The 25057-nt window shown below is 37.4% G+C and overlaps 1 protein-coding gene and 1 pseudogene across 1 annotated transcript; one reads left to right on the top strand and one right to left on the bottom strand.

Annotated features, from left to right (window-relative positions):
• Positions 1-5832: 5832 nt before the first annotated feature.
• LOC127942154 (protein YIPF5) lies at positions 5833-12126 on the bottom strand. The gene is made up of 6 exons (XM_052537761.1): positions 11990-12126; positions 11033-11140; positions 9788-9948; positions 7907-8052; positions 7586-7767; positions 5833-7099 (listed from the first exon to the last, which is right to left on the bottom strand). Exons 2-6 carry the CDS (start codon positions 11128-11130, stop codon positions 6937-6939), a joined length of 750 nt encoding a protein of 249 aa, XP_052393721.1. The 5' UTR covers positions 11131-11140; positions 11990-12126; the 3' UTR covers positions 5833-6936.
• An 11324-nt stretch (positions 12127-23450) lies between these two features.
• Positions 23451-24841, top strand: LOC127942324 (BTB/POZ domain-containing protein KCTD16-like; annotated as a pseudogene).
• Positions 24842-25057: the final 216 nt, after the last annotated feature.

Here is a 25057-nt window from a genome sequence, read left to right as displayed (position 1 = left end):
TAGCTTACATTCTTAACTTGTACACATGCTGTAGAACATTTTCTTTAATTTATCTTGGACACTCTCACAAGTCACTGACCCTAAAGTTTGCATCAATCTCATTTATTGTCATATAAGAAATCATACTTATTATTCACATAACAACAGTTGGCCCACATGAACACAATGGATGGCAATCTCACTACAGCAACAGCTCTTCGAGTTCTGAATCGACTTGGAGTCCGTGTGATTAGTGCGACAATTAACTTAATGAAGAGCGGACGCATTAGGAAGTCACACTTAGTGCCCAAGTAACACTGATGCCTTGAATATTCATGTGCTGGCAGCTTGCAGATTCATAATGCCTCGCACCACTGAATACCAATAGCTGTATTTCCCGCCAAACACAATATCTGTCTGTGCACGCTCGCACTCTAATCGTGCTCATTGAGCTCATTATATTTTTGGTTCGCTTTTTTCACAGTCATAACATCTGCTTTGTTGAAAGGCACAAAGCAAGCCGTAAAACAAGTCACATAACCAGAGAAAATTGGAATTCCTTAGATCAGGGGTTTTAACTTTTTGATGACAAAGTTTGGGGAGATGATGATTTAAATAAATAAATTAAATATAAATTAAGCACAGTTTCAGAAATGATTGAGAGTTTATGTTTTCAAAAGTAGACCAATATGAGAAGCAGGATACTTACACAAAGAAGTCTCCATCGGCTCTCATTTTATTTCATTAGTATTGGAGAAAAAACAACTGATAATTTACAGAAATGTCATTGAGTAGTTAATTAAACACAGTATTAGTATTATCAAAAAGCACTGGATAATGCAAGTCAAAATGTAGCACAACAGCAAAGCAATTTAAAAAGTAGCTTGTTAGCTCTAGTTAGCAAACATGCTCTCAGACCTAATATAGTAAACAATCCTGCTATGTGAGAAAAACATGGCTAAACTTTTAATTTACAACTGGAAAGTATAGTCCAACTTTTTATTTTTCCATGAATTATCGAGTTAGCATGGCTAGAAAAAGGAATAAATCTAGCATGCTAATCAGTCATGAGAAGTAGCCAAGAGTGACTGTTAAATCTACAGTATTTCAATAATCCAGTCTCTCTGGAGGTATCGAAGTACAGGGATTTTATTTTATTTTATTTTATTTTTACACAAACACAACAACAAATTAAATATAATACAAATGTATCCACAAACACATCAAAATGCTTTGTTGTTCATCAAGATCATATCTCTCACCATGTTTTTATTATCACATATTTTAAAAATGATCACAGATTTTAAAGAAGAAACTATTAAACTCAACTCTGTTTAGGATATATGCTGATATAGAAAAAAAAGCAACAACAGCCTCAGAATAACACGAGTCCGCCCTTCAAGTGATTAAGTCTTATATGAATATAGTAATTATGATAAATACGTGCAAATGAATGCTGCACAGATAATGATATCATTTTGCACATATCTTGAATCAGAGACTGGATCATGTCTGTTGACGTCAATGCTAAATGACTAGGTCTTGGGCTGTCAAGTTTTTCTCCATATGACTTAATGTGGTTATGGTGAATATACACATATCAGGGTGCTCTAAAAATCTGGGCTGATAACTGAAAGGTTATCTATCACTATACTGTGGCCTTCAGAAAAAAAAAAAAAAAAAAAAGAAAAATTATATATATATATATATATATATATATATATATATATATATATATATATATATATATATATATGGTGTGGGCCTACTGTAAATGGCTTTGGACAAAAAAAAAAAAAAAAAAAAAATTAAACTGAAAACATTTTTATATGTCATCTGCCCTTGTGATATGGGTGTTTTATTTATTTATTTGTTTTCAAGCTAGCTGGCCTTATCTTATGCAACCTCTGAGGGCAACAGAATCGATTTGAGCCAATGAAGTCCTGCCAAAATACTGATGAATGACTCAACACTGCTATCTGCTGTATAACAGATGAACTGAGTTGGTTTTTCAAGAGGTAATGGCTCATTCCATTGGCAGGAAGACGTCTGTGACATCAGCTGGAATTCCTGAAATGAGAGCATTGCTGACACATCTAGAGTGCTATCTATCTATCTGAAGCCATCAGAGTTTGTCTTTGTGTTGTTTCAGCAGTCATCTCACACTTTAGATCGGCTCTGAAATGAATGAATCTTGCCTTGAGAAACTAAAGTCACAATATGTTCTTTTAGATTAAAACCAGATGCCCTGAAGCTGGTATTAGGACGTAACGCATGTGTCATATGACAGCAGATTGTTGCTATCTTCAAAGGACTAAGTGTGAAAGAAGTGGTTCATCTGATGAGATCATTTATGGCTGTGTTGTTTGTGTAGTACAGATCATGGTGAGCTAACGTCATTAATGTGTGCTTTAATGTTTAGTAATGCTAAATAAAAGCATAGTCACAGAGCTAAGCCCTAGCTTAAACCTTGAGGTGATATATAACACCACTGCTGTACGTAAATAAGCCATTAGGCCGGCCATTAAGGTTTTCAACTGTGTTTGCACTTGGATGGGATTAATGCAGAACACAAATTCCAAGTATGGGTTACCATACGTGCCCACATTATACTCCATTATACTTCAGTATACTCCAAATTTTGTAATTGTAGTTTTAATGTAATTTAAGTAAATTAAACTTAATTTACAAATTTTACATCAGATTGTTATGTATGTATGTGTATATATATATATATATATATATATATATATATATATATATACAGTACAGACCAAAAGTTTAGACACAACTTCTCATTCATAGAGTTTTCTTTATTTTCATGACTATGAAAATTGTAGAGTCACACTGAAGGCATCAAAACTATGAACTATGAACACATGGAATTACATACATAACAAAAAAGTGTGAAACAACTGAAAGTATGTCATATTCTAGGTTCTTCAAAGTAGTCACCTTTTGCTTTGATTACTGCTTTGCACACTCTTGGCATTCTCTTGATGAGCTTCAAGAGGTAGTCACCTGAAATGGTCTTCCAACAGTCTTGAAGGAGTTCCCCGAGAGATGCTTAGCACTTGTTGGCCCTTTTGCCTTCTGTCTGCGGTCCAGCTCACCCCTAAACCATCTCGATTGGGTTCAGGTCAGGTGACTGTGGAGGCAGGTCATCTGGCGCAGCACCACATCACTCTCCTTCTTGCTCAAATAGCCCTTGATGCCTTCAGTGTGACTCTACAATTTTCATAGTCATGAAAATAAAGAAAACTCTTTGAAGGAGAAGGTGTGTCCAAACTTTTGGTCTGTACTGTATACACACACACACACACACACACACATTGAAAGTAAGTGTTTTATCTAATATACAATATATATTTTATAACATTGATATTATAGTGATATTTATATGGCGTGCACGTTTAAATGGGCTCTCAGACGACATTTTCTTAGACTAAAGAAAATAATATTGTTTTATAAAGACGTGATGTGCGCCCCTAAACATTTCTCAGAGAGACATTTGCTTTGATTCATGATGCAGAGCAGGCAAAGAGGTTCCAGTTATCAACAACGTAGATATATCCAGCAAACGTTGGATTGACAGTTGATCACAGAGGAGAGCGAGGACATCTTGACGGCACTGGGACTCCTCCTGTGTGTTTATTTTGTGTTTGGAATCCAGTATCCTGAAACAGCGGTTCTCAGTTCCAGTCCTGGTGACCCGCCCCAACATGTTTTGCTTGTCTCACTTATTTAACACACTGGATTCAGATGATGAACTCGTTAGAAAAGAGCTCCATGAATGAACTGTGTTCTGACTGACTCTAGGGTAGTTTCACTCACTATTGTTAAAAAGACTAGCTTTTCTAAATAAAGTAAATAACTTCCAAAGGAAATGCAAAATTTACTTCCATCTGAGAACATAACCGTGGACCACTCAGCAGCAGTCCATCCTTTTTGTCTTTAGACGATTGACACAAGGAATGCGACAGCTGAAATCCATGTCTTGCATACGTCTGTGTGTAGTGGTTCTTGAAGCACTGACTCCAGCTGCAGTCCACTCTTTGTGAATCGCCCGACATTTTTGAATGGGTTTTGTTTCACAATCCTCTCCAGGGTGCGGTAATCCCTATTGCTTGTACACTTTTTTTCTACCACATCTTTTCCTTCCCTTCGCCTCTCTATGAATGTGCTTGGACACAGAGCTCTGTGAACAGCCAGCCTCTTTTGCAATGACCTTTTGTGTCTTGTCCTCCTTGTGCAAGGTGTCAATGGTCATCTTTTGGACAACTCTCAAGTCAGCAGTCTTCCCCATGATTGTGTAGCCTACAGAACTAGACTGAGAGACCATTTAAAGGCTTTGCAGGTGTTTTGAGATAATTAGCTTGATTAGAGTGTTTTTCTGAGATACTGAATTTGGGATTTTCCTTTAGTTGTCAGTTATAATCATCAAAATTAAAAGAAATAAAGATTTGAAATATATCAGTCTGTGTGTAATGAATTAATATAATAAAAAAGTGTCACTTTTTGAATGGTATTAGTAGAAATAAATAAACTTTTTGATGATATTCTAATAATATGACAAGCACCTGTGTGTGTGTGTATATATATATATATATATATATATATATATATATATATATGTAGACCAGGACTCTCTCTTCTTCAAAAATGGACATATTTCAAGGTTGTTGCATTATTTTGTATGTGTATAAAACAACAACGTCCCGTATAATTTGATGTTCTATATGTATATTCCCTGGCTTGTCAGCATTCATTTTATTTACTGCTGAAACAAATAAATTAAAAGGTTTTTAAAATGGGATGTATTTCATTTCTCAGTTAGCATTTAGTACAGAAATTTGAATCTTTAAAGCTGCAATTTGGTAAGAAATGAATAGCTTTCATTCATCTTAAAAGTGTCATTAAGAAGCATATTCGCTCATCTATAGTAGTCATATATGACACCTCTAATGGATCTGTGTAACACAAATTGACAAATGTGCTAATTAAGCTTCTTATCTTTAAGAGTATGTTCCAAATAGTACCAAAAGAGCTTCCCCATGATAAAAAGCCAAAGAACCACAGTTGAGCATCATTTTTGTTGAAGCAATAAAGGTTTATATGGCACCTCTTATGGTTCTACATAGCACCATTTGACAAAGGTGCTATATAGCACCTGTAAAAATAGGTGCTTAATAGCCCTAAAACTGGTTTCCCTATATGATTGCGACCCAAAGAACTGCTTTTGGTGCCATATAGCACCATTTTTTTTTCTTTTTTAGTGTATAACTAATGTTGTGGGGCAAATTAAGCCTAAATGGATTCAATACAATTCACCAAAATCACACAATGAAAAAAAAAAAAAAGTGAATTTAAAATATTTCCAGACAGCCCTTTCAGCAATGACCTTCTGTGGATGACCCTCCTTGTGGAGGGTGTTGATTATCATCTTCTGGACAACTGTCAAGTCAGTCTTTCCCATAATTGTGGTTGCATTTTCTAAACTAGCCCAAGAGGTACCCAGTATTTATACTCAAAATGAATCAAACTAATGAAGCTCAAATTATTTGAGATACAGAATTATCAAATTATCTAATTAATTATACCTCTTGCAAGATATTCTAATTTTTTTTAATGCACCTGTATATATAAAACATATGGAGGTAGCCCAGTCGAATGTATTTGTACAATTCTATGGGCATTTTCGTATGTATATATAAATAGATAATTTTAGTAAGCCAAATTAGAAATAATTTATTGGCTAGAAATTGTGAATCAAAAACACTTTTAAAAAAATCACAAACTTTAAATATTGTTGTGGAACCACGGCTTTAAAAAAATAAAGCATGAGGACATGGGTAGTTCAACAAAAGTTGCAGTTTTATTGAATTAAAACGGGCCGTGAAACAGCACAATTTTAACACCCTACCAGTTGCTCAAAGATTTTCCACAAGACAGGATTGCCATAAACATTTGTATTCATCTGGACATACAAAACAAAGTTACCTTGTATTTAAATATAACTCCCTTACAGGACAGTCGTGGCACCTTTAAAATGAACAAAACTCCCATACATACAATCCACCGATCAGAAAGATTTGTTCTGTCAATTTGACTCTTTAAGATTCATTTTGAATGCTTTAACCTTGGCTCTGCCTCCTGTATTTCAAAAGATAAATCTGTGAAAGTAAATAAATTAGAAATGGAAACGAGATCCAGCCATCAGGGTTCACCATACAGAAGACTGATCTGCAGACACGAGATTCTGTTAGTGGGTGAAATGCATTCAGAAAACAAATCAACTCACAAAACTGGCAGCAGTCTGTGTTGAAGTCTTAAATATGAAGAATATCTGAAAAACTTTCACAAATAAAGACCTTTATCAATCACTCATCAAATACTACAATTACAATGTGCGAACATGTAGGCACTCTTACTGACCCAAGAGTATGAATGAACAGACCAAACAAATCAACAGCAAATCAGGAATGTAATGAGATTTTTTCAAGAAAGAACAATCATTTCTGTAGTTTGCAAAGAACGTTCTGGAACGAGATGCTTGCCTGAAACGCAAAAGCATTAAAGATGTTGTGTAGGAGGAGAGGTGTGCCCTCTGCACGGATTACACATTCTTCTCTTCAATAAACACACTTTCATTTCTGGCTCTGTCAAAGAAAACTATTTCGGAAAGAACAAAAGAATGTAGTCCACATTAAAGAACAAAAATCAAATTTTAACCCGCATTATGTAAGAAAAAACTTTTCTCAGAGTAGGTAAAAGAAAAAAAACACACTGCAGGAGAAATCAAATCCACATTCTCTCAGAACATGATGCGCACTGGAAACACACAGTGAGAGCGTGTGTGTGTGTGTGTGTGTGTGTGTGTGGTGGGTGTTACAAAAGCAGTCTTCAAATAAAAGGTTGCGTACTGGTGCTCATTTTGTCCATTAAAAGAGGTTGAGTTCAAAAGACGGAGATGAGCGCAAAGACTCCGTACAGAAGGGCGCAGGGGTACGCCACCAGCAGCTGCTGCCCGTCCATGGCCAGAGCAGAGATGAAGATCTTAGAGGCCGAAAAACTGCACCAGCCAATGATGGCAGCTGTTATAATCATACCCAACATGCCCCTGAAAGACACAGGAAAACACTGGTTTATTAAGGTGCATTATAAACTAGCTCAAAAAAGCTTTAAAATGATGGGACTGCAATATACATTCATATAAATTACAGGATTAATAATTTATATTAATACACGTTTAACACTATATCATGCATCCAAACACACCACCAGTCAAATTATGGAATTAAGATTGCAGATGTTTAAAAAAAAAATAGTTTATGCTCATCAAGGCTGCATTTATTATAAAAGAAAAAATATATATTATTAAAAGTATTATTACAGTTCTTTTGATCATTTTAATATGCTAAAATAGTTTTCTATATATATCTCTATATCTATATCTATATCTATATCTATATCTATCTATCTATATATACAATTTATTTATTTTTCCTTCTATGGAAACCATGATACAGTACTATTTAAATTTGTTGCAAGATTGGAAAAAAAAGCTTTTATTTAGCAAGGATGTATAAATAAAGAAAAGTCTTACTGTAAGGAAAAGAGGACCCCGAAACTGGACAGGGTGATCATGGGCAGCAGGCAGTAACCGAGGACACTAGCCACACAGCCGAACGAGACCCCCGTCATACTCATGAGGTTGAGGAGGCAGTACATGCCGAGACACCCGATGGCACTGATACCATACACATAACCGAACTGGATCTTACCCGTCTAAAACCAGGAGGAAAAACATCAACAGTTTACTTTCGTATTCTATCCTTAATCATGCTGCTAGAATATACAAAAAATATACATGCCTTAAAAAAAATAATTTTAGGCTAGAGACAATCAAAAACAAGATGTGTCTTACCAAGAGTAACGTCGCCCCAAAGGCCAAACAGAACACCATGGGCCCAGCCAGGTCCGTTTCGTTCATTATACTGCCATCTGCTGCCTTCAGCGGGTGCAGCACAGTCAGAGTCTTCTGCCAGATGTGGTCAAAGTTGATCCCCAGCTCTGGAGATGGAAAATACCAACACAACTCACCACCACGCAGGATTTCCCAAATGAGGGAAGGGGATTCGGGAGGTGATGAAATGCTAATCATCATTCCCACATTAAAGGTAAAGTTAAAATAAACAATCAGGGTTGCAATCGCAAATGAAACTCCAACTGTGTGATGGCTTACTGCGATCATTAGATTGCAGAAGACTGGATTCAGTCTGGTGTGCGTGATTCAGGGTGAAGAGCAGCACCGTGTTCATTTACACTGGCTTCCTGGGTTTTCAGTTTAGCAGCAAATTTTACTCAATGCAAACTCATCTTAGCATGACACTTATAACAATAACTTGTGAACACCATGTACACTGTGCCGCTTCGCCACATTTCCTACATTCTCTCACTCCAACCAATTACACGTCTTGGCCCGTTATAACATTGCTTACTCATCTGCATTGGAAATCTTAATTTGGAAATATAGGGTCCATAAAAAAAATTATACTGGATACAGATACTTTATAGAAGCATGACATTAATCAAGATGGAATGAAAAGCCTCAATAAATAGCTGGCTAGTAAGTAAATGCTTAATTTTGTGACAAACATGTGAGAAGAAAGCGTAAACAATCAAAATTCGTGTATAATCCTGGTTTATACTGATTCTGATAGAAATACAAAAGGAAAAATTCCCATAAAACGGTGTTTAATTCCCAGAAACATTTCAATAGCTCATAGAATTCAGTTCTCATCATGGCCAAAACAAAACAGAACTACGTGAAGCTATTACTGAGATTTGTGTGCACGTCTTGATATTTCAAAATCCACATAATACATGCAGTGATTCACAAATGACAAGAAGCAATCTGCAAAATGCATGTATATGTACATGTACCTGACTTTGATTTGCCAGACGAAACCCACATTTTAATGACACTTTAACTGTTTCACTGCTTTTTTTTTTTTTGATAATGAGTAAAGTTAATAGTGGTTAACAGTGATGCATGTCTTAGAGAGCACCACTACTAAAGCAGAACATTAGAATAATAGGACCGAATTGAAGCTGAACACTACTGCAGAGCATGATAAATGCACTTCTGATACAGGATGACAACAGTGACCAGCGGTAATGGGTTAAGTGGCTTTCTCTGCGTCTCTCTGACTGATAACTGCACAGCCCTGAAGAACTGGGGCGAGAAGGTTTCACAAGGACGCCTTCACTTCAGTATGCAACAACACACATGTGGCTTGTCCTGAACACAGCCCCAGGTGGCACTTGTGGTTTTTAAAGCAATGAGTCATTATCAAAGTGTTGGCTTTGGGATATAAGAGATGATGCATTAAAGGAAAATAAACATGCACGGATGGATTGTTCACAATAAAACATTTAGAAAACTGATTTAAAAAAAAAAAAAAAAAAAAAAATTATGCCAACTTAATAATCGACTTCATAGCAAATACACTATTGAATGAGAACTGAACTGGATGAACACATTACTCGTTTTCTCTGTGTTATAGATGAATTCACTCATTCCATAATTGATGAACTTTATGCAATTATTAAACTGAACTGAATCAACAATGAACAGACTTGAACAGAGAAATTGACAGTTTACTACTGTCCTTTTTTTAGAAGTGCTTCACAGCAGAATTTAATGATACACTATTTTCCCGTTTAACACTGTAAAGGGAGACAGCTTCTCTACTATACAAATAAAGGAGTCTTTCCACCTTTAAGCCTGGTCTCGGTCTCTTACCTTCCAGCAACGGGGGCTCATCCTCAAAGCTGCTCCCGTACATGGCCTGTGGGGAGGCCGGCGTGAAGGCTGGCGTGGGCTGGTAGATCTGTCCTGCGTACGGCTGCTGGGGAGGCCCTGAGTAGCCCATCGGCTGGGGGTAGTCATACTGTCCATACTGTCTATCAGATGCAATTAAAGATTTAGAGTCAGAAATAAGGCTAATGCAAATATGAAATAAGAATGCATTGATTTGCATGCATTACGATATACTGATTACTCTCTAAAGCACTGTATGGACCCCACAGGTACGTCACGGCGCTAGCTGGAGGCAAAACAAACGGAAAACTGGAGGCGGCTAATACAGACCAACACAGGGTCGGCTACTCAAGGAGCTTAAAATGTCATCTTGTTGTGTTGTTGGTTGCCAGAATCCACGGAGAACATTTTATATACATTGTTGTGATTAATTGTGACGGGAATTTAAGAACATGGTAAGAAAGAATAAATACAGAAAGTTAATAATTAATCTGCAGTCTTCAGAATTTTTACTTCTAGAAAATACTTACATAATAATAATTTTACTGTAATGTCACTCTTTATTTAATCTAAGGATTTATACGCCCTCAGTTTCTCTTTAGTATGCACACTCGGTTTCTCTATCAGGTTAGTGTAGATGTCAGATCACTCAATCGGAGGAAATCCTGTCAGATCGTCCATCCAATGAGTGATTGTGTACGGGTCGACCAATCTGGTTCCGTCTGTTAAAGTTAACTTTTTCAAATAATTATCGCGGTCCCGGACAGTGAGTGACCTTAAGTATTCAGATAAAGCAGATATATTCAGATTTTCTACAGCCATTGTTAAAAAAACAAGCTAAGAAAACTCGCTAGCTACCGTTTGTTCAAGTGTTGAGGGAAATCTTTCTGCCTCCAGCTAAGCCCCGCCCACACAAATACGTCACCTTGTTTACCAACTGTAAAAGGGTCTATACTATCAGCCAGCAATATATTTAATGTTGGTGATATTTATATATATATATAATATATATATATTACATCCAGCTTTACCTGCATACAAACTACACATCTAATCCCAGCGGTGTTTGTTAATATACCCTCAAAATGTAAACTATATTTTTCACAGCTCTAAATATGAAGATGGACAAGTATATCAAACTTTAAGCACACACATACAGTATATTTAATAATGTTATATATTAATAACAGCAGAACTTTGTGCAAGGCTCAGGCCCACTTGTTGTACCCGTCTGTGTCGCTGTAGCCATATCCTCCCTGGTTCTGATCATCCACACTGTAACTGGACTGGTAAAAGTCTGCATTGAAGTTGTCAAACCCTGACATTGTAAGCAGCCTGGAAGAAATTCAATACACAAATAAGTCAGAGATGCACATTGGATATTATTAAAACTGACTGGTATTTAATGCTATCAAAGCCAAGACTGTTATGTGATTTTAGTTAAGTTATAGCCAACTACACTGGTGTTCAAAAGTTTGGGATCACGTCTCTTCTGCTCATCAAGGCTGCATTTGTTTGATCAAAATTACAGAAAAAAAAAACACAAAAAGCAATACAGTTAAATTGTGAAATATTTTCTTTTATTATTATATTTTCTTTATTATTATTATTATTATCTAAATATTTTAATATACTTATAATTTATTTATGTGACGAAAAGCTGGAATTCTTTTATCAGCCATAAGTCCAATCTTCAGGGTCACATGATCCTCCAGAAATCATTTTAATATGCCGATTTATTAGCAATGCTGGAAACAGTTTCTGCTGCTTATATATTATTTTAACAGCATTGCATGTGTTCGATGTTATTTATAAATCACATATTGTTATGCTACTGTAACAATTAAGGATTAAAGCAAGCGATTCATATTAATTAATAAGAAGTGATGGATGATAGTAAAGACTCAAACACAAATTGTCAGAGGAATACTATATATTTCACATAAGGTTGTATGTTAGTTAAAAGCAATGCCGCACTAATTCTATCTTTGTCATATTTGTAGAAGTCACACATATTTGCAGTGGTTTTGTTTGTGTTCAGTTAGCACAGCTCCGCTAAAGCACTGTAACGACCCGCTCAGTCACTGTCAGCACCATTCAAGCCCTGTCCGACACATATATTTAAACATGCAACACAGCTCAGATATGAATATCTAGTGAGGAAGATTCAAAAGTTTTACTCACACTGTTAATAGCCCGAGACTCCACCAACGCCGCTAACTACGTGTCAAGAAATATCAGCGGAACTTCCGGGTGATGGGGCGATGACGTCACTAGGATAGGTTAGGCTGTGGGAAACTGACGTGCGCCCTCTATTGGAGGATGCGCTCACTGCACACACAGGCTTTTATAAACAATAAAAAAAAAACGACAAGTCAAATGTTAGTCATTCAGTCATTGTGTAAAAAAGAAACAACCCCCACCCCCCCAAAATAAATAAATAAATTAGATAAAATAAAATAAATAATTAAGTAAGTAAGTACATAACCTTAATCTAAAAAAAAAAATGTTTATTTTATTATCAGGAGACAAGCTGTTCTATTTGAATGTGTTGTTGAAGCTGTTCAACATTTGCCATTACACCATACATTTTTGAAATGTGAGCTATATTTAGGGTCTTCTACAAAATTTAGAAGAGAAGTCAAAACATACTGACTCATTTAGCCTGTGTGATATCTGCAGTTGGTGACAGACTTAGTCTGAATAAAGTTCCCAAGTTTGCATGATGACACTGTCATTATGCATCTTTTTAGGCTAAACAGAAGACTAATTCATACATTTTTTATGGCAGACTTTGATTTATGACTTAAGGACTGTGGTTTACATCTAAAACATCAATTAAAAATAACATTTTAATAATGATAATTATTTTACTCCATACCCCCTCATATTTTATTGTTATCTGTTGGACATTTCGTATTTTGTTATGTAACTGCCACATTTTATGCAAAAGCAGATGATTAATGATTCATATATGTAACACGCTTTAGACCTGGAGCACATTCATATTTTAACAGACTAATATGATTTTTATTTTACTTAGGTTTTGTGTTTGTGGATTACATAGTAATGAAACTTCATACATAATGAGAGCTTAAAAAATAAAAATATTACAATTATGTCAAAGTATGAATTTGCTCTTGGTCTAAAGCATGTTGCATGTATGAATCATTAATCATCTGCTCCAGCATACAATGTGATGGCAGTTACACAAAGCAGACACGGATGTTTTGGTGTCAAGAGAAACTAAAAATAAATCTCTGCTGGGAAATCATTATTATTATTGCACAAGAATAATAGAGGTTGTATGAAAGGAGTGATTGTTTTATTATACAGGGAGAGATTAGGAAAGGCTCGATCCACTATAAAGTTTATGTAACAGACATAAAGCACCATAATGGTGCGGGTGGAAAGAAGTGATAATGTTGTGGTTGGCTTGATAGATAGATAGATAGATAGATAGATAGATAGATAGATAGATAGATAGATAGATAGATAGATAGATAGATAGATAGATAGATAGATAGATAGATACTCTACAAAAGAATAACTGATGTAGTAAAATTCTAAAATACAGTAAGAGTGAAAAAAAAATCAGTAATCAATAATAATGTTGTCTGTTTTTTCCATTTTCTTTTGATAAAGTTTGTTTTAAGATTCCTCAACAAAATGTGTTGTGTGTCTAAAAATATTCCAGCAAACATGCACACATAACAGTTGAAGGAGAGGTTCTTGCATCAAAATGGTTTCCTTCAAGCTCAGTGCTTCTCATTCAGATGGAGCTGAGAGCACTAGGCAAAGCTTAAATGCATCATGGCCCATGGGTGAGAGACAACAGTCCATTAGCTGTGCTGCATGGGGAGCCAGTGGTCCGCTGTGTCAAATCTAACAGAATCAGGCCGGAAGAGAGAGATGAGACTATGTGAAGTGATCTGTGTGAAATGATGCCCTCTCCACCAGACTCACTGAATCTGTAGAGTTACTGGTCTAGAACCCTTTGAAGAATAACAAGCAGGGCATTGGGTTTTACACATACCCCACAGGGTTTTACCTCATATCTATTATTACTGTCAAACCCATAGCACCATATTTGAAGTATACAATTATATACAACAGTTAATTCTGGTCACTGAATTTGCATTCCAGAAGCACTGATATAACAGACCAAAAACACTGGAACTTGATGCTGTCGGCATCACTCTGAATGTAAAGATATGCACATTCCAGACAGACTGTTAGGTTTTCAGTTACTCTTTCTGTGGGTTACATCACTATGCCAGTAGATGATAACAAATGGCTGCTATTGAATCATTCACTCAAATGATTTGTTCAATAACAATGAATCATTCAGGAACATAATAGCACTATTGTGTGTTGCATTGATTCTGCTGTGGCTTAAATATATATATATATATATATATATATATATATATATATATATATATATATATATATATATATATATATATATATATATTTAAATATATATACTTTTTTAGTGGTTGAGCAAAGACATTTCCTCTAATGCTATTTTTGGCCAGAAGTGATGGTTCAAAGATAAAATGTCTTAATGGTGTATTTGTTTCTTACAAACACACAGCTTTTCACTGCACAAGATGTAACACTGTACAATGCACCGTGTGCAGTTGTGATATAATGCTAAACTTCTCCAAATCATGAACGGCATCGGGGTGAGTACATTTTCAATTTTCATTTTTGGGTGAACTATTTCTTTAAGCAATATCAAACAATTGAGCTGCCTCGTTGTTATTCAGTAACATGTAGAAGCTGTCCAAACCTGGGCATAAACCATAGTTCTTTGTTTTTATTTTCTTACATATTTACATACAGGATATGTATTGTCCATTGAAGTATTGTAGGCTTTATTAGTATGGCTATAATCACCCTTGGCTGAATTATGCTGCATAATGCCATAACACACTCTTTCTTATGTGATACTGCTTTAATTATTACGATTTTAAACATATGTGTTTTGATAGACTGTGATTGGCTATTGATGCACAGCATTATTGACACAGGCTACATCTTAAGGTGTTGACATACTTCCTGCATTTGTTCTTGCATTACAATAATGTTATTTTCTAAGGAACATATATGAAAGATATTTAAATGTCCTAATCGAACTATGACCTAAACCTGGCTTAGTCTAAGCCCTGACAGTTAAACCAGGCCTAAATGAGCAAATGTGTGGCCATGGTTATTAATTTACATTCAATCTGCCTACAGCATTCCATCACTCCCAGGAAACATATGATGCTCTCTAAAGATGTGCTCTAGCCTGAGAGAGATCGTGCAGCAAGCTTCTTGAAAAATGCTATGTTTGCCCTTCTCAAAACCAGTTCAAATACAACAAACACCTTTTTAGAAGAAGATAAAGAAAAATAACTACTTTTTTATGATGCATTCGTGGTGCTTTCTGGAGCTTGACAGCCTTTGGTTCTCACTCAGTTTTACTGTATTGTAAAAAGCAGCGTGAACATTCTTCAAAACATCTCCTTTTGTGTTTCACAGAAGAAAGTCATATGGGTTTGGAGCAACACGAGAGTAAGGAAATGATGACAGAATGTTTATTTTGGGGTGAATTACTCCTTTAATGAAAGAAAATTGAAAACCGCCAGTGTGCGCACACAAATCTAGGTCAGCGAATCGCCATTCTGGCATAATTACCTTCTGCTAATGTGTTGTGCTTTAATCTTGTGCTACTGCCGGCTTTACGTGCAGATTACAACAACCTGATATTTTTTCAGCAAGTACACACACACACACACACACACACACATCCTCTCTTCACTCTGATTCCATACTCTGACTGAATGCATCAGAGACCGGTGGAAATTAGGGCATGCCTGTTTACAAACACACTGCTTCCTTTAAGGTCTGTTAGTCAGAACATCATTTTGGAAATGCTTGAGCATTGAACAGAGCAAACGGACACCTGCAGACTCGTATATATCGCTTAATCTTCATTCGTTTATATTTCAAACCATATTGATGTGTGGTTTATAGGCAACAAATAAGTTATTAGACTCCATGAGGAAGCTGTTCGACCGTGTGCGTTTGTGTGTTTATTAGCACCTGCATCAGAGCATGCTCCCTTGTTACCCTACACAATTATCTCCCATTTAAAGCCAGATGCCAAAATCCGGTAAATTCCTCAGTAAAATCTGTGCAGCAGGATCTGTTGTTACAAATGGCGAGTCAGCTGTGCCTTTCAGGGTTGAGATGTGTGACGGGAAAACCAGCGCGACACGAGGACAGGATACCACAGGGGCATGGCAGCATCTAATGGAATCGCAGCTGACAGTGGCAGAGTCCCTCCGTGGCTGTGGCTCTGTCTCAAGTCTAACCCCACGCGGCAAACAGGCCTCCTTAAAACCCTCCTGGAACAAATAATTCATCATCAGCTGCTCCTCGCTGGAGACCTGCAGCCTGACATAAGTTAGTTTAGGATCCAGAGAGTGAATCACGCAATTCCCTTCAAGACTCCAAAAATAGCAGGAGCCAGGGATTGCAAACAATGCCTGGGCTTAATGAGATGCTGATATGAAATCACAATAAGCAATATGTGCAAGCAAAGTGGCATTTCAGTTTTAATGATTTGAATAGCTCGGTGTGTAAATAACTTCTACTCATGTACAGTATTATAGAAAGAATCAGCTGCACTGCATCATTGTATGTATAGGAATTCGTTTATCATTAAGGTTTTTTTTTCTTCTTGTGATTCATGTGGAAATGGTTGGTTTTTAGAAGTAAGTAATCGTTAAGCTTTGAAATGCTGGTCACTTACTGTTCACTGTAGTGCACAAATGTAAAATAGTTACAAATTGCTGTGAGATTCTGGATTAAGCAGAGAGAAAATGGTCTTTTTTTCACAGATTGTGATGATGCGTTTCCCCAGTTATTAACAGTAATATGATTTTAGCATTTTCCAACGTTTCAGTGTGGACAAGTTAACTTTTGGAAATACTTGAATTTTTTTAAAGGCACAATATGTATGTGTCGCTGCTAGAGGTCACTTATTTAAAACAATAACAAAGAGGTACAGTAGCTTGATAATGCAGTGCCAGAGCGTGGAATCATGGGAGTCGTTGTGTTCTCCTCCACAGCCATTTTGGCTTTATGGGGTTATCTTTGGTGACAGAATCGGGAGAAAATGTTATTGAACATTGGTGGTCCATCCTAAGTTCATTGGCTTTGACACTACAGTTACAACCCCCCCACCCCACCCCATGGTTTCTACTGACATCTGAGGGCAGGGGGGATTTTGGATGTTTTAATGAAAAAAAAAAAAAAATCTTACATATTGTACGTGTAACCGTTGATTCCCAAAACTGGTCCTGGACAACCCCCATCACTGCACATTTTAGATGTCTCCATGGTGTGTACCAGTCCAGTTTTGACACCGTGGTCCACAGCGGTCCATTTAAATGCCATTTTCTGGCATCTCTTCTATCGCATTGCTGCTTGCATATTAACTCCCTCCTCCGACCCCAACTCCACCCAACTGAACCGGTAATCTAATCAGATTTCTTTCTATACAGTTCACTATGTTGCAAACATTCTCTATCATGTATTTAGTTTTTTTCTACAACTGTAAATTGTGAATTGTAATTATGAATGCATATACTGGAAGTGTTCTGTACCCCAGAGGGCTTTGACTGGCTGCCCTCCCCACTCTGACCGAGCATGGCTGCATGGACAAGCAGAGAACAGAAGCATACAATCAACACTAACTGTATGCTATATAATTGTAATAAGCATACTTGTATCCACTTCAGCACGTGTCAATGTCATAATGTTTGAAACGAGCTGGCATGCTTTACTGTTCACAGACCAGGCTGAGAATGAATTCCAGAGTCACACTTCAATTGACGCTCATGAAATAAAATGAAAAAATATAATTTACATGATATGTGTAATGTGCTTCGTAACTGTCAATGTGAAGGTAGTCCTCAAAGCCTCTGCCCCATCATGCTCGGTTTTGGTACCTCTGTATCTTATATGTCTAAATCAATTTATTTCAATAAGAATCCATACAAAACAAGAATTTCACATAAGGGCGAAAGATTTCCCACGCAGATTTGTCACAAACATATGCCATATTGTCCAACAGAAATCTGCATGGTTTGAAGTAACTTCTGTGCGAGCTGTGCTCACTCTACATTTCTGAACTGACAATGGATCTCTTTTGCCTGGAAAATTTTGCCAACATGCACACACCTTAACAGAGAACTCTGTCATCATTTATTCACCCTCATGTTGTTCCAAAGCTGTGCGACTTTCTTTCTTCTGCAGAACACACAAGATAATATTCTGAAGAACATCAGACTCAACTGGCTTTTATTATATGGACAAAAACAAAAACTGAATAGCGTTTCAAAATATCTTCTTTTGCGTTCAATAAAAGAAAAAAAGTCATACAGGTTTGGAACGACATCAGGGTAAGAAACTGGTGACAGAAGCTTTAAGCGTTACAATTTTACTCTGAGTGGAAGATAACAACAACAAGAAGAAAAACTTCAGAAGGTAACTTTAACCTTGACTGGTGAAGAAGAAAAAACGAACACGGAGGAAAATAAAAACAAGACTCATGCTGATTACTGAATATCCCTCAGGTATTTGATAGGAACGTGGTGCCGCCCCTCTCCTGGGCAAAACTGTTGCTTAGCAACATTTCATCTAAAGGAAACGCCCACAAAGTAAGCTTAACATCATTCATACACAACTAACATCCAAAGGTTATTACTCAGATATAAAGAATGTTTATGGATTTCCTGCAGACTGTAATTTATATAAAGAGATGTAGTGGCTGTCAACTCAGTGCACTTTATGTTGACCCTCCTATGGTTATACTACGGTGAGATTGCATTAAATTAAAACTTGGTTTGAGCAACTCTTTCTAAGTCAAATAAATAAATAAATACTAATAATAAACTAATAATAACTTAAATAATAAAGACCTTGTGTGTTCTCTTAAGCGCCAGCTCTTGTGATTTCATGTCCCTGGAATCTTAAGCTCATACAGTGTTTATCTTTGGGCTGTTTTAAGATTTCATGTGCTGATTTGGGGGGAAATGTTTGATAAATGGAGCTGAAAGCACAGTTGTATTTGTCAAATTAATAAAAACACAAGGATAAGGTTATATATAGAACTTTATAAACTATGGGTGTTATATACTGTGGATATCTATGGATCTTTCTGTGGATTTCTGCAGTTGCAGGTTCAGTGTTGGACTGCATGTTAGTGCTGCTCACATCCTTTCCACACCTGCCTTGTCCTGCAGGTTCACCGCAGCTGATAATGGACCTGTAGTGCATTAAAGGGAGAGTTCACCAAAAATGAGGCTTAGTAAATAATGATGTCATTCCAATTCTGCATGCTGTTATTTTTTCCCTGGAAAATAAAAAATATATATATATTTTTAAGGATTCTCAAATGGATTTTTTTTTTTATTTTTTTGTTAGAGGACAACAAGGAAATAACTTGACCAGAAGCACTGCTTTAAAGTTAAAAAGCCTTAATGCTGGATATGTTTTTCTTTCAGACACACAGCTTTTCACTTCATAATTAATTGAATTATTGGAGTGGTGTGTATTACTTCTGAATTATTGTGATGTTTTTATCAGCTGTTTTCACTCTCGTTCTGACGGCACCCATTCACTGCAGAAGATGCATTGGTGGGCAAGTAATAGCATGCTAAATTTGTCCAAATCTGTTCTGAAAAAAAATAAATAAATAAAAGCCGGGGAGAAAGAGAGATAGAGAAATAGAGAATCAAAATGTCAATCAAGCAAGATGTTTCACCCTTGAATCACCCAGTAGTTTATGAGTTGGGGCAAACTAGCTAGTGCTCTTACTGTCCAGTGAGGCAGCAGCCTGTCTCTTGAGGATCTGACCGATCTCTTTAGCTCTGTGTGTGACTGTGTGCATGGAAGTTTGCAACAGTTGTTGGGCGGTGGCAAGAAAACCTAAAAGCACAAAGCAAATCACTAGGGTTTAATAGGACTTGATCTGTATCTGATCAGCACTTAACTAAGGATTTCCAATGCTTATATTTAATTTTCTATGTGCTGTCTTCTGTGTAATATCATAAAATATTTATAGTTTTGCATATAGTTGCACACTCTCACAATCCTCTTGATACTCATACACATAGAATTTTGAATCTTATAGCAATGTAATAAAATAAAAATGCACACACACACACACACACACACACACACACACACACACACACACACTGTCAATTGATTAAAAAAATAATAACATTTTCTGTAATTAATGGGGATTATTTGCATATTTATATAGTCATAATTTCACATTGAATCTCCAAATTAATGTAAAAACAACATAAAGTTGGTATATTTTGAATGTTTTTGATATATGGGTCACACTACGCTGCCCAGAAGCAACATGGAGCCGAGGATCAGCGAAATAAGACTCTATTCAACTACTCTATTCTCTACTCTATCCAACACAGGGAATAATCAACGTGGAACACTGAGGAAGACAAACAAATGTGGTTTGTAGAACTGACAAAACTGAACTAAAAGGACAAGGCTTATAAAGACAGGATAATGAAGGGCAGACAGGTGCATGGATTAACTTAAATAACGGGGACTTGGAACACATGGGGAAGAAACTAGACACACCTGGAATCAAATTAACCAAACACAGGAGACAGAAACTGGGTCACAGAGAACATGGGGAATGGAAAACACAACATAATGAGTCCAGGGGTGTGACATTACTACTGCAAGGTGCTACCTCGCACCCTGGAACAACAGAGGGGAGGGGGAATGGGGGGGGCTTGGAGGGGGCCAGAAGACAGGGACCACAGCGGACCATGGCGGAGCTGGAGGATGGCAGTCCCGTGCAGCTCGCACTGCAATGATGGTGGGCTGAGGGTGAGAAGAGGGGCTGACAGACGACAACGGTGGAGGAGGCAGAATCGGTTGGGAGGGTGGGCAGTTTTGGAGAATCAGGAGCCCATCCTGAGCTTGACACCGGGATCAGGCATTGGAGAATTGGAAGCCCCCGAGTAAGAGTCTATAAGATCCTCCACCTCAGTTTGACGCTCCATATCTTGCTCACCCTCAGCCGTGATGCAGGGGGCGGAGCTCCACTCCGCACTCCCACCGTCCACGGCTTGCTCCCTCATAGTGGGCACTGTAGCCAGCTCTCGCATCTGGTCTGATGGGTTGCACACTGGGTTTACCTAAAAAATGCTTTACTTATAGCTAGCTACTCCCTTACACAATGTATTATAACGTAACATCAATTAGACTTATTACTTGTTGTTGCAGGTTCCCTTGAAGACCTTTAACTGACATTCGTAAATACATTAGTCAAAGAATACTGTGCAGGGAACATTGAAGTCTTCCAGGATAATTGCCTCTCTATGGAAGAGTCCTGGTATCTAAACTCCAACACGAAAGAGGTCTGCTTTCATAAAATAAGAAAAGAAAAAGTGATTTCTTCTTCCATAAAGCAACATTTAATTTGTTAAATGAACACCAAGTTTCTGTAGCTATTATCTGTGCCTTTTAAAAGTAGAACACATTGAGTTTGGACTGGCTTTGATGTTCCAGTGGTGTGAACGTATAAAAATGAAAAATGAATAAAAAAGCATTTAAATTAGAGAGATACTGTGGCCAAAAACCGCAGGCTAAAGTCTCCATCTGTATATCTAGACAGTCACATCTACTCAAATTTCTGGGTAATATGGCCTGGTTTACTTGAAATCATAAAGCTTTGTGTTTTCAAAGACAATTCTTCTGAGGACACATGTGAGGGAGACACAAGAGGAATCGGCCTTTCTGATGAAAACAGCTACCTGCTGGGAGACCTTAGAGACTCTTCAAATGAAAGAAAAGCTTTTAAAAATTAAGAATGCCAATGCTTTCAGAAATGTAGTGTACAGTCATGAAATAACAACAGGAAATCTGCCAGCCATCAGTTGAGTTGGAGCTATTTAAAGTAAGCCAGTCAACTGCTATACTCCAGTATATTTAAAAAAGGAGCAGCATACAAGAGGTGGAGGCATGCATGCATTTATGAATACAGCTCATGCCCTACTTACAAATGAATGCACTGTCATTCCTCTGTCTATGTATCCATCCATCCATCCATCCATCCATCTACAGTATCTATCTATCTATCTATCTATCTATCTATCTATCTATCTATCTATCTATCTATCTAGCAAGTAGCATACTTTCCACAGTAGTAGGGTAGACCAGAGCAGAATAAATATTTTTCTTTTTATTGAATATTGATGAGACAACTGAGTTTTTTAAAAAGTGAAATGATAACAAATGCAAAATGTGTAGCTTTATCTACAATAAAGAAAATAGAGGTAAAGAATATCACATGAAAATAATTTTGACAACATGATGCGGTTGAACTTTATTTTAAGGTGTCCTTGGTACAATGTAATTATATATATAATTTCTGAGTAGTATTAATAAACGACATGTACTTACTACATGGTTAGGGTTAGGATTTGGGTTTAGCTTAGGGTTACTTGCAGGCATTTGTTTTTAAAATAATAAAACATCAATCACATTAAGAAAAATAATCAGCATGGGGGGGGGGGTTCTTTTTAATCTTTAAGTTTTGCATCATGCTAATTTCTCGTCGCTGCCTTTCTCTTGCTCACTGGGGTTTGTAAGGCAATATTCTCTGTAAAGCTGCTTTGTTAAAGCACAGACACATTTGAATTGAAAATGTTTTGTTTGGGTTTATCCTCTAATAGTATGCAGGAAGAAAGATAGTGTCAATTTAAAATAAAGTAAACATATTCCAGATAAGATTTTAAGCATTTATTTTGCATTATACAATGGCGTGACAAGCCTTTATATATATATATATATATATATATATATATATATATATATATATATATATATATATATATATTGATTATTGTTTAATCTGTTATCATTATAATACCACCCTTAATAATTTTGGCAAAAATAATAAATTAATCTTTATTCCTGACCTTTGTATTTTAAGAAGGGTGTCCCTTTCTATCAAACCAAGGACCCCTCCTAATTAATGAGAAGCAAGCTAGGGTGAGGCTGGCAGTAGGTATGGTTTTCGCTGTCCACGGTCCTGAAAATGTCTGTGGATTCCTCCACTGAACACAACCTCACACATCAAGAGAACACTTTTTCTAGAAGTACAGTAAGTCATTGGCAAATGATTGAATGAACCTCACGAGCGCACAAAATGTCATTCCAGGCAGTCGGTTTCCTGTAGATAAATCAGTATGCTGACTGCATGAAGTATAGCTAACATAGCTGACTGACGTTGATATTACACAGACGGGTACCAGCAACGCCACAGCATCGCGTGCATACTCCTTTAAGATGATGTAATTTTTGATAACCTATTATGTTTTTTTTTCGCGCGCTGAGGCAACACCAGCTGAGGAGGTTATTTTCCCGCGCCACAGCCCTGATCGCGCGCAACGAGAGCTATGCAGCATCATCTTCACTTCTAAACCCCACCACCACGCAAACCCTGGATTATGTCAGAGGACCACAGACGGGATTTTCTTCTGGGTAACAGCTGGGATTATTGATCAACCCCACAGCCGCTAGGCTATAAAATGAGCTTTGAACTGTTTTCAGTTATTTTCTTTTGAAACTATCCAGTCTGTTTCTACTTGATCGTCAGAAGTTGTATTCGAACCGTTGCTGGACTTGTAAGGAACTTTGGACCTGCCTTACAGGACTAAAAAAAGGTTTTATTCTATAATGTGTTTTACAGAAATTAAACAACGTCTGCCGTCTGTGCTCAAGTGCACTAGCTTTTTCAGGCGCGTGAATAAGCAGCCGTGTCCATCCGCTCCTAAACAACCCAGACTCGTTCACGCGGTGCGACTCTCTGGTGCGCGCGCGTAGTTCCTCCTCGGATTTATCGCCATTCATTTCCCTCTTTTTCGATTTGTTTCATCTGCGGATTTTTTTAAATAAAGTAACTGCAAGATACCTGCTACAATTAGTTGGTTGAAATGCTATTTTTATTGCCATTTAATGTGCATGGTCCATCGTCTGTATCTTCTAAATCATTCCCGAAGCTGTAGAGCGAACTTTTCGAATACGGATATTTTTATTTATTTATTTTTGGCACCCATGACCGAAACAATGGCGTTAAGTGGAAACTCTAGAGCTAAAGACAACAGTTTTCCAGACGTTATTGAACTAAACGTCGGGGGGCAAGTCTATTATACCCGTCACGCCACGTTAATCGGCAACCCCGGCTCCCTTTTGGGGAAGATATTCTCTCCTAAAAATAACGCATCGAATGATCTGGCCAGGGACCCCAAAGGTCGTTACTTCATCGACAGGGATGGGTTTTTGTTCAGATATGTGTTAGACTACCTCAGAGACAAGCAGGTTGTGCTCCCTGACCACTTCCCTGAGAAGGGACGGCTGAGGAAAGAAGCGGAATACTTTCAATTGCCAGACTTGGTTAAACTCTTAACCCCGGACGACCTGAAGCCCAGTCCCGATGAATACATCCACAGTGATTACGAGGACGGCTCTCAAGGAAGCGACCAGCGGATGTGCCCTCCACCGTCGCTCGTTCCCGCCGACAGAAAAAGCGGGTTCATCACAGTCGGATATCGCGGGTCTTGTACGATGGGCAGGGAGAGTCAAAGCGACGCCAAATTCCGGAGGGTGCCGCGGATTATGATTTGTGGAAGGATTGCCCTGGCCAAAGAAGTTTTTGGCGAGACCTTAAACGAGAGCAGGGACCCAGACAGGACCCCTGAGAGATACACGTCCCGCTTTTACCTCAAGTTCAAGCACCTGGAGCGCTCTTTCGACATGCTCTCGGAGTGCGGCTTCCAGATGGTCGCCTGTAACTCGTCAGTGACGGCCTCGTTCGTCAGCCAGCATACTGACGACAAGATATGGTCAAGTTACACTGAGTACGTCTTTTACCGTAAGTTTCTCCTCTAAAGTTTGGTCTACATTTTGATGCTTTCCCATTTCTGCTGAACACAACCATCACATATGAGGTTTACCTCGCACTATCACTAGACGGCGCACTTACACTTTTTTCCCTCCCTCCTCCACTCAAGGTCTCATAGGGACAAGTAGTATTATGAGTATCCAGTAGTATACTGAAAACTGGATTTTAAAGTATGTTTTTTTATGGTTTAATAATTACTAGTTCACTTGTGCTTATGACTTCCATCCTTCTACTTTAGTTAG

This window comes from Carassius gibelio, chromosome A21 (genome assembly GCF_023724105.1).
Source record: "Carassius gibelio isolate Cgi1373 ecotype wild population from Czech Republic chromosome A21, carGib1.2-hapl.c, whole genome shotgun sequence".
NCBI classification, from domain to species: Eukaryota; Metazoa; Chordata; class Actinopteri; order Cypriniformes; family Cyprinidae; genus Carassius; species Carassius gibelio.
The sequence above is the reverse complement of the archived record's forward strand: the minus strand, read 5'-3'. Positions and strand labels throughout refer to the sequence as shown.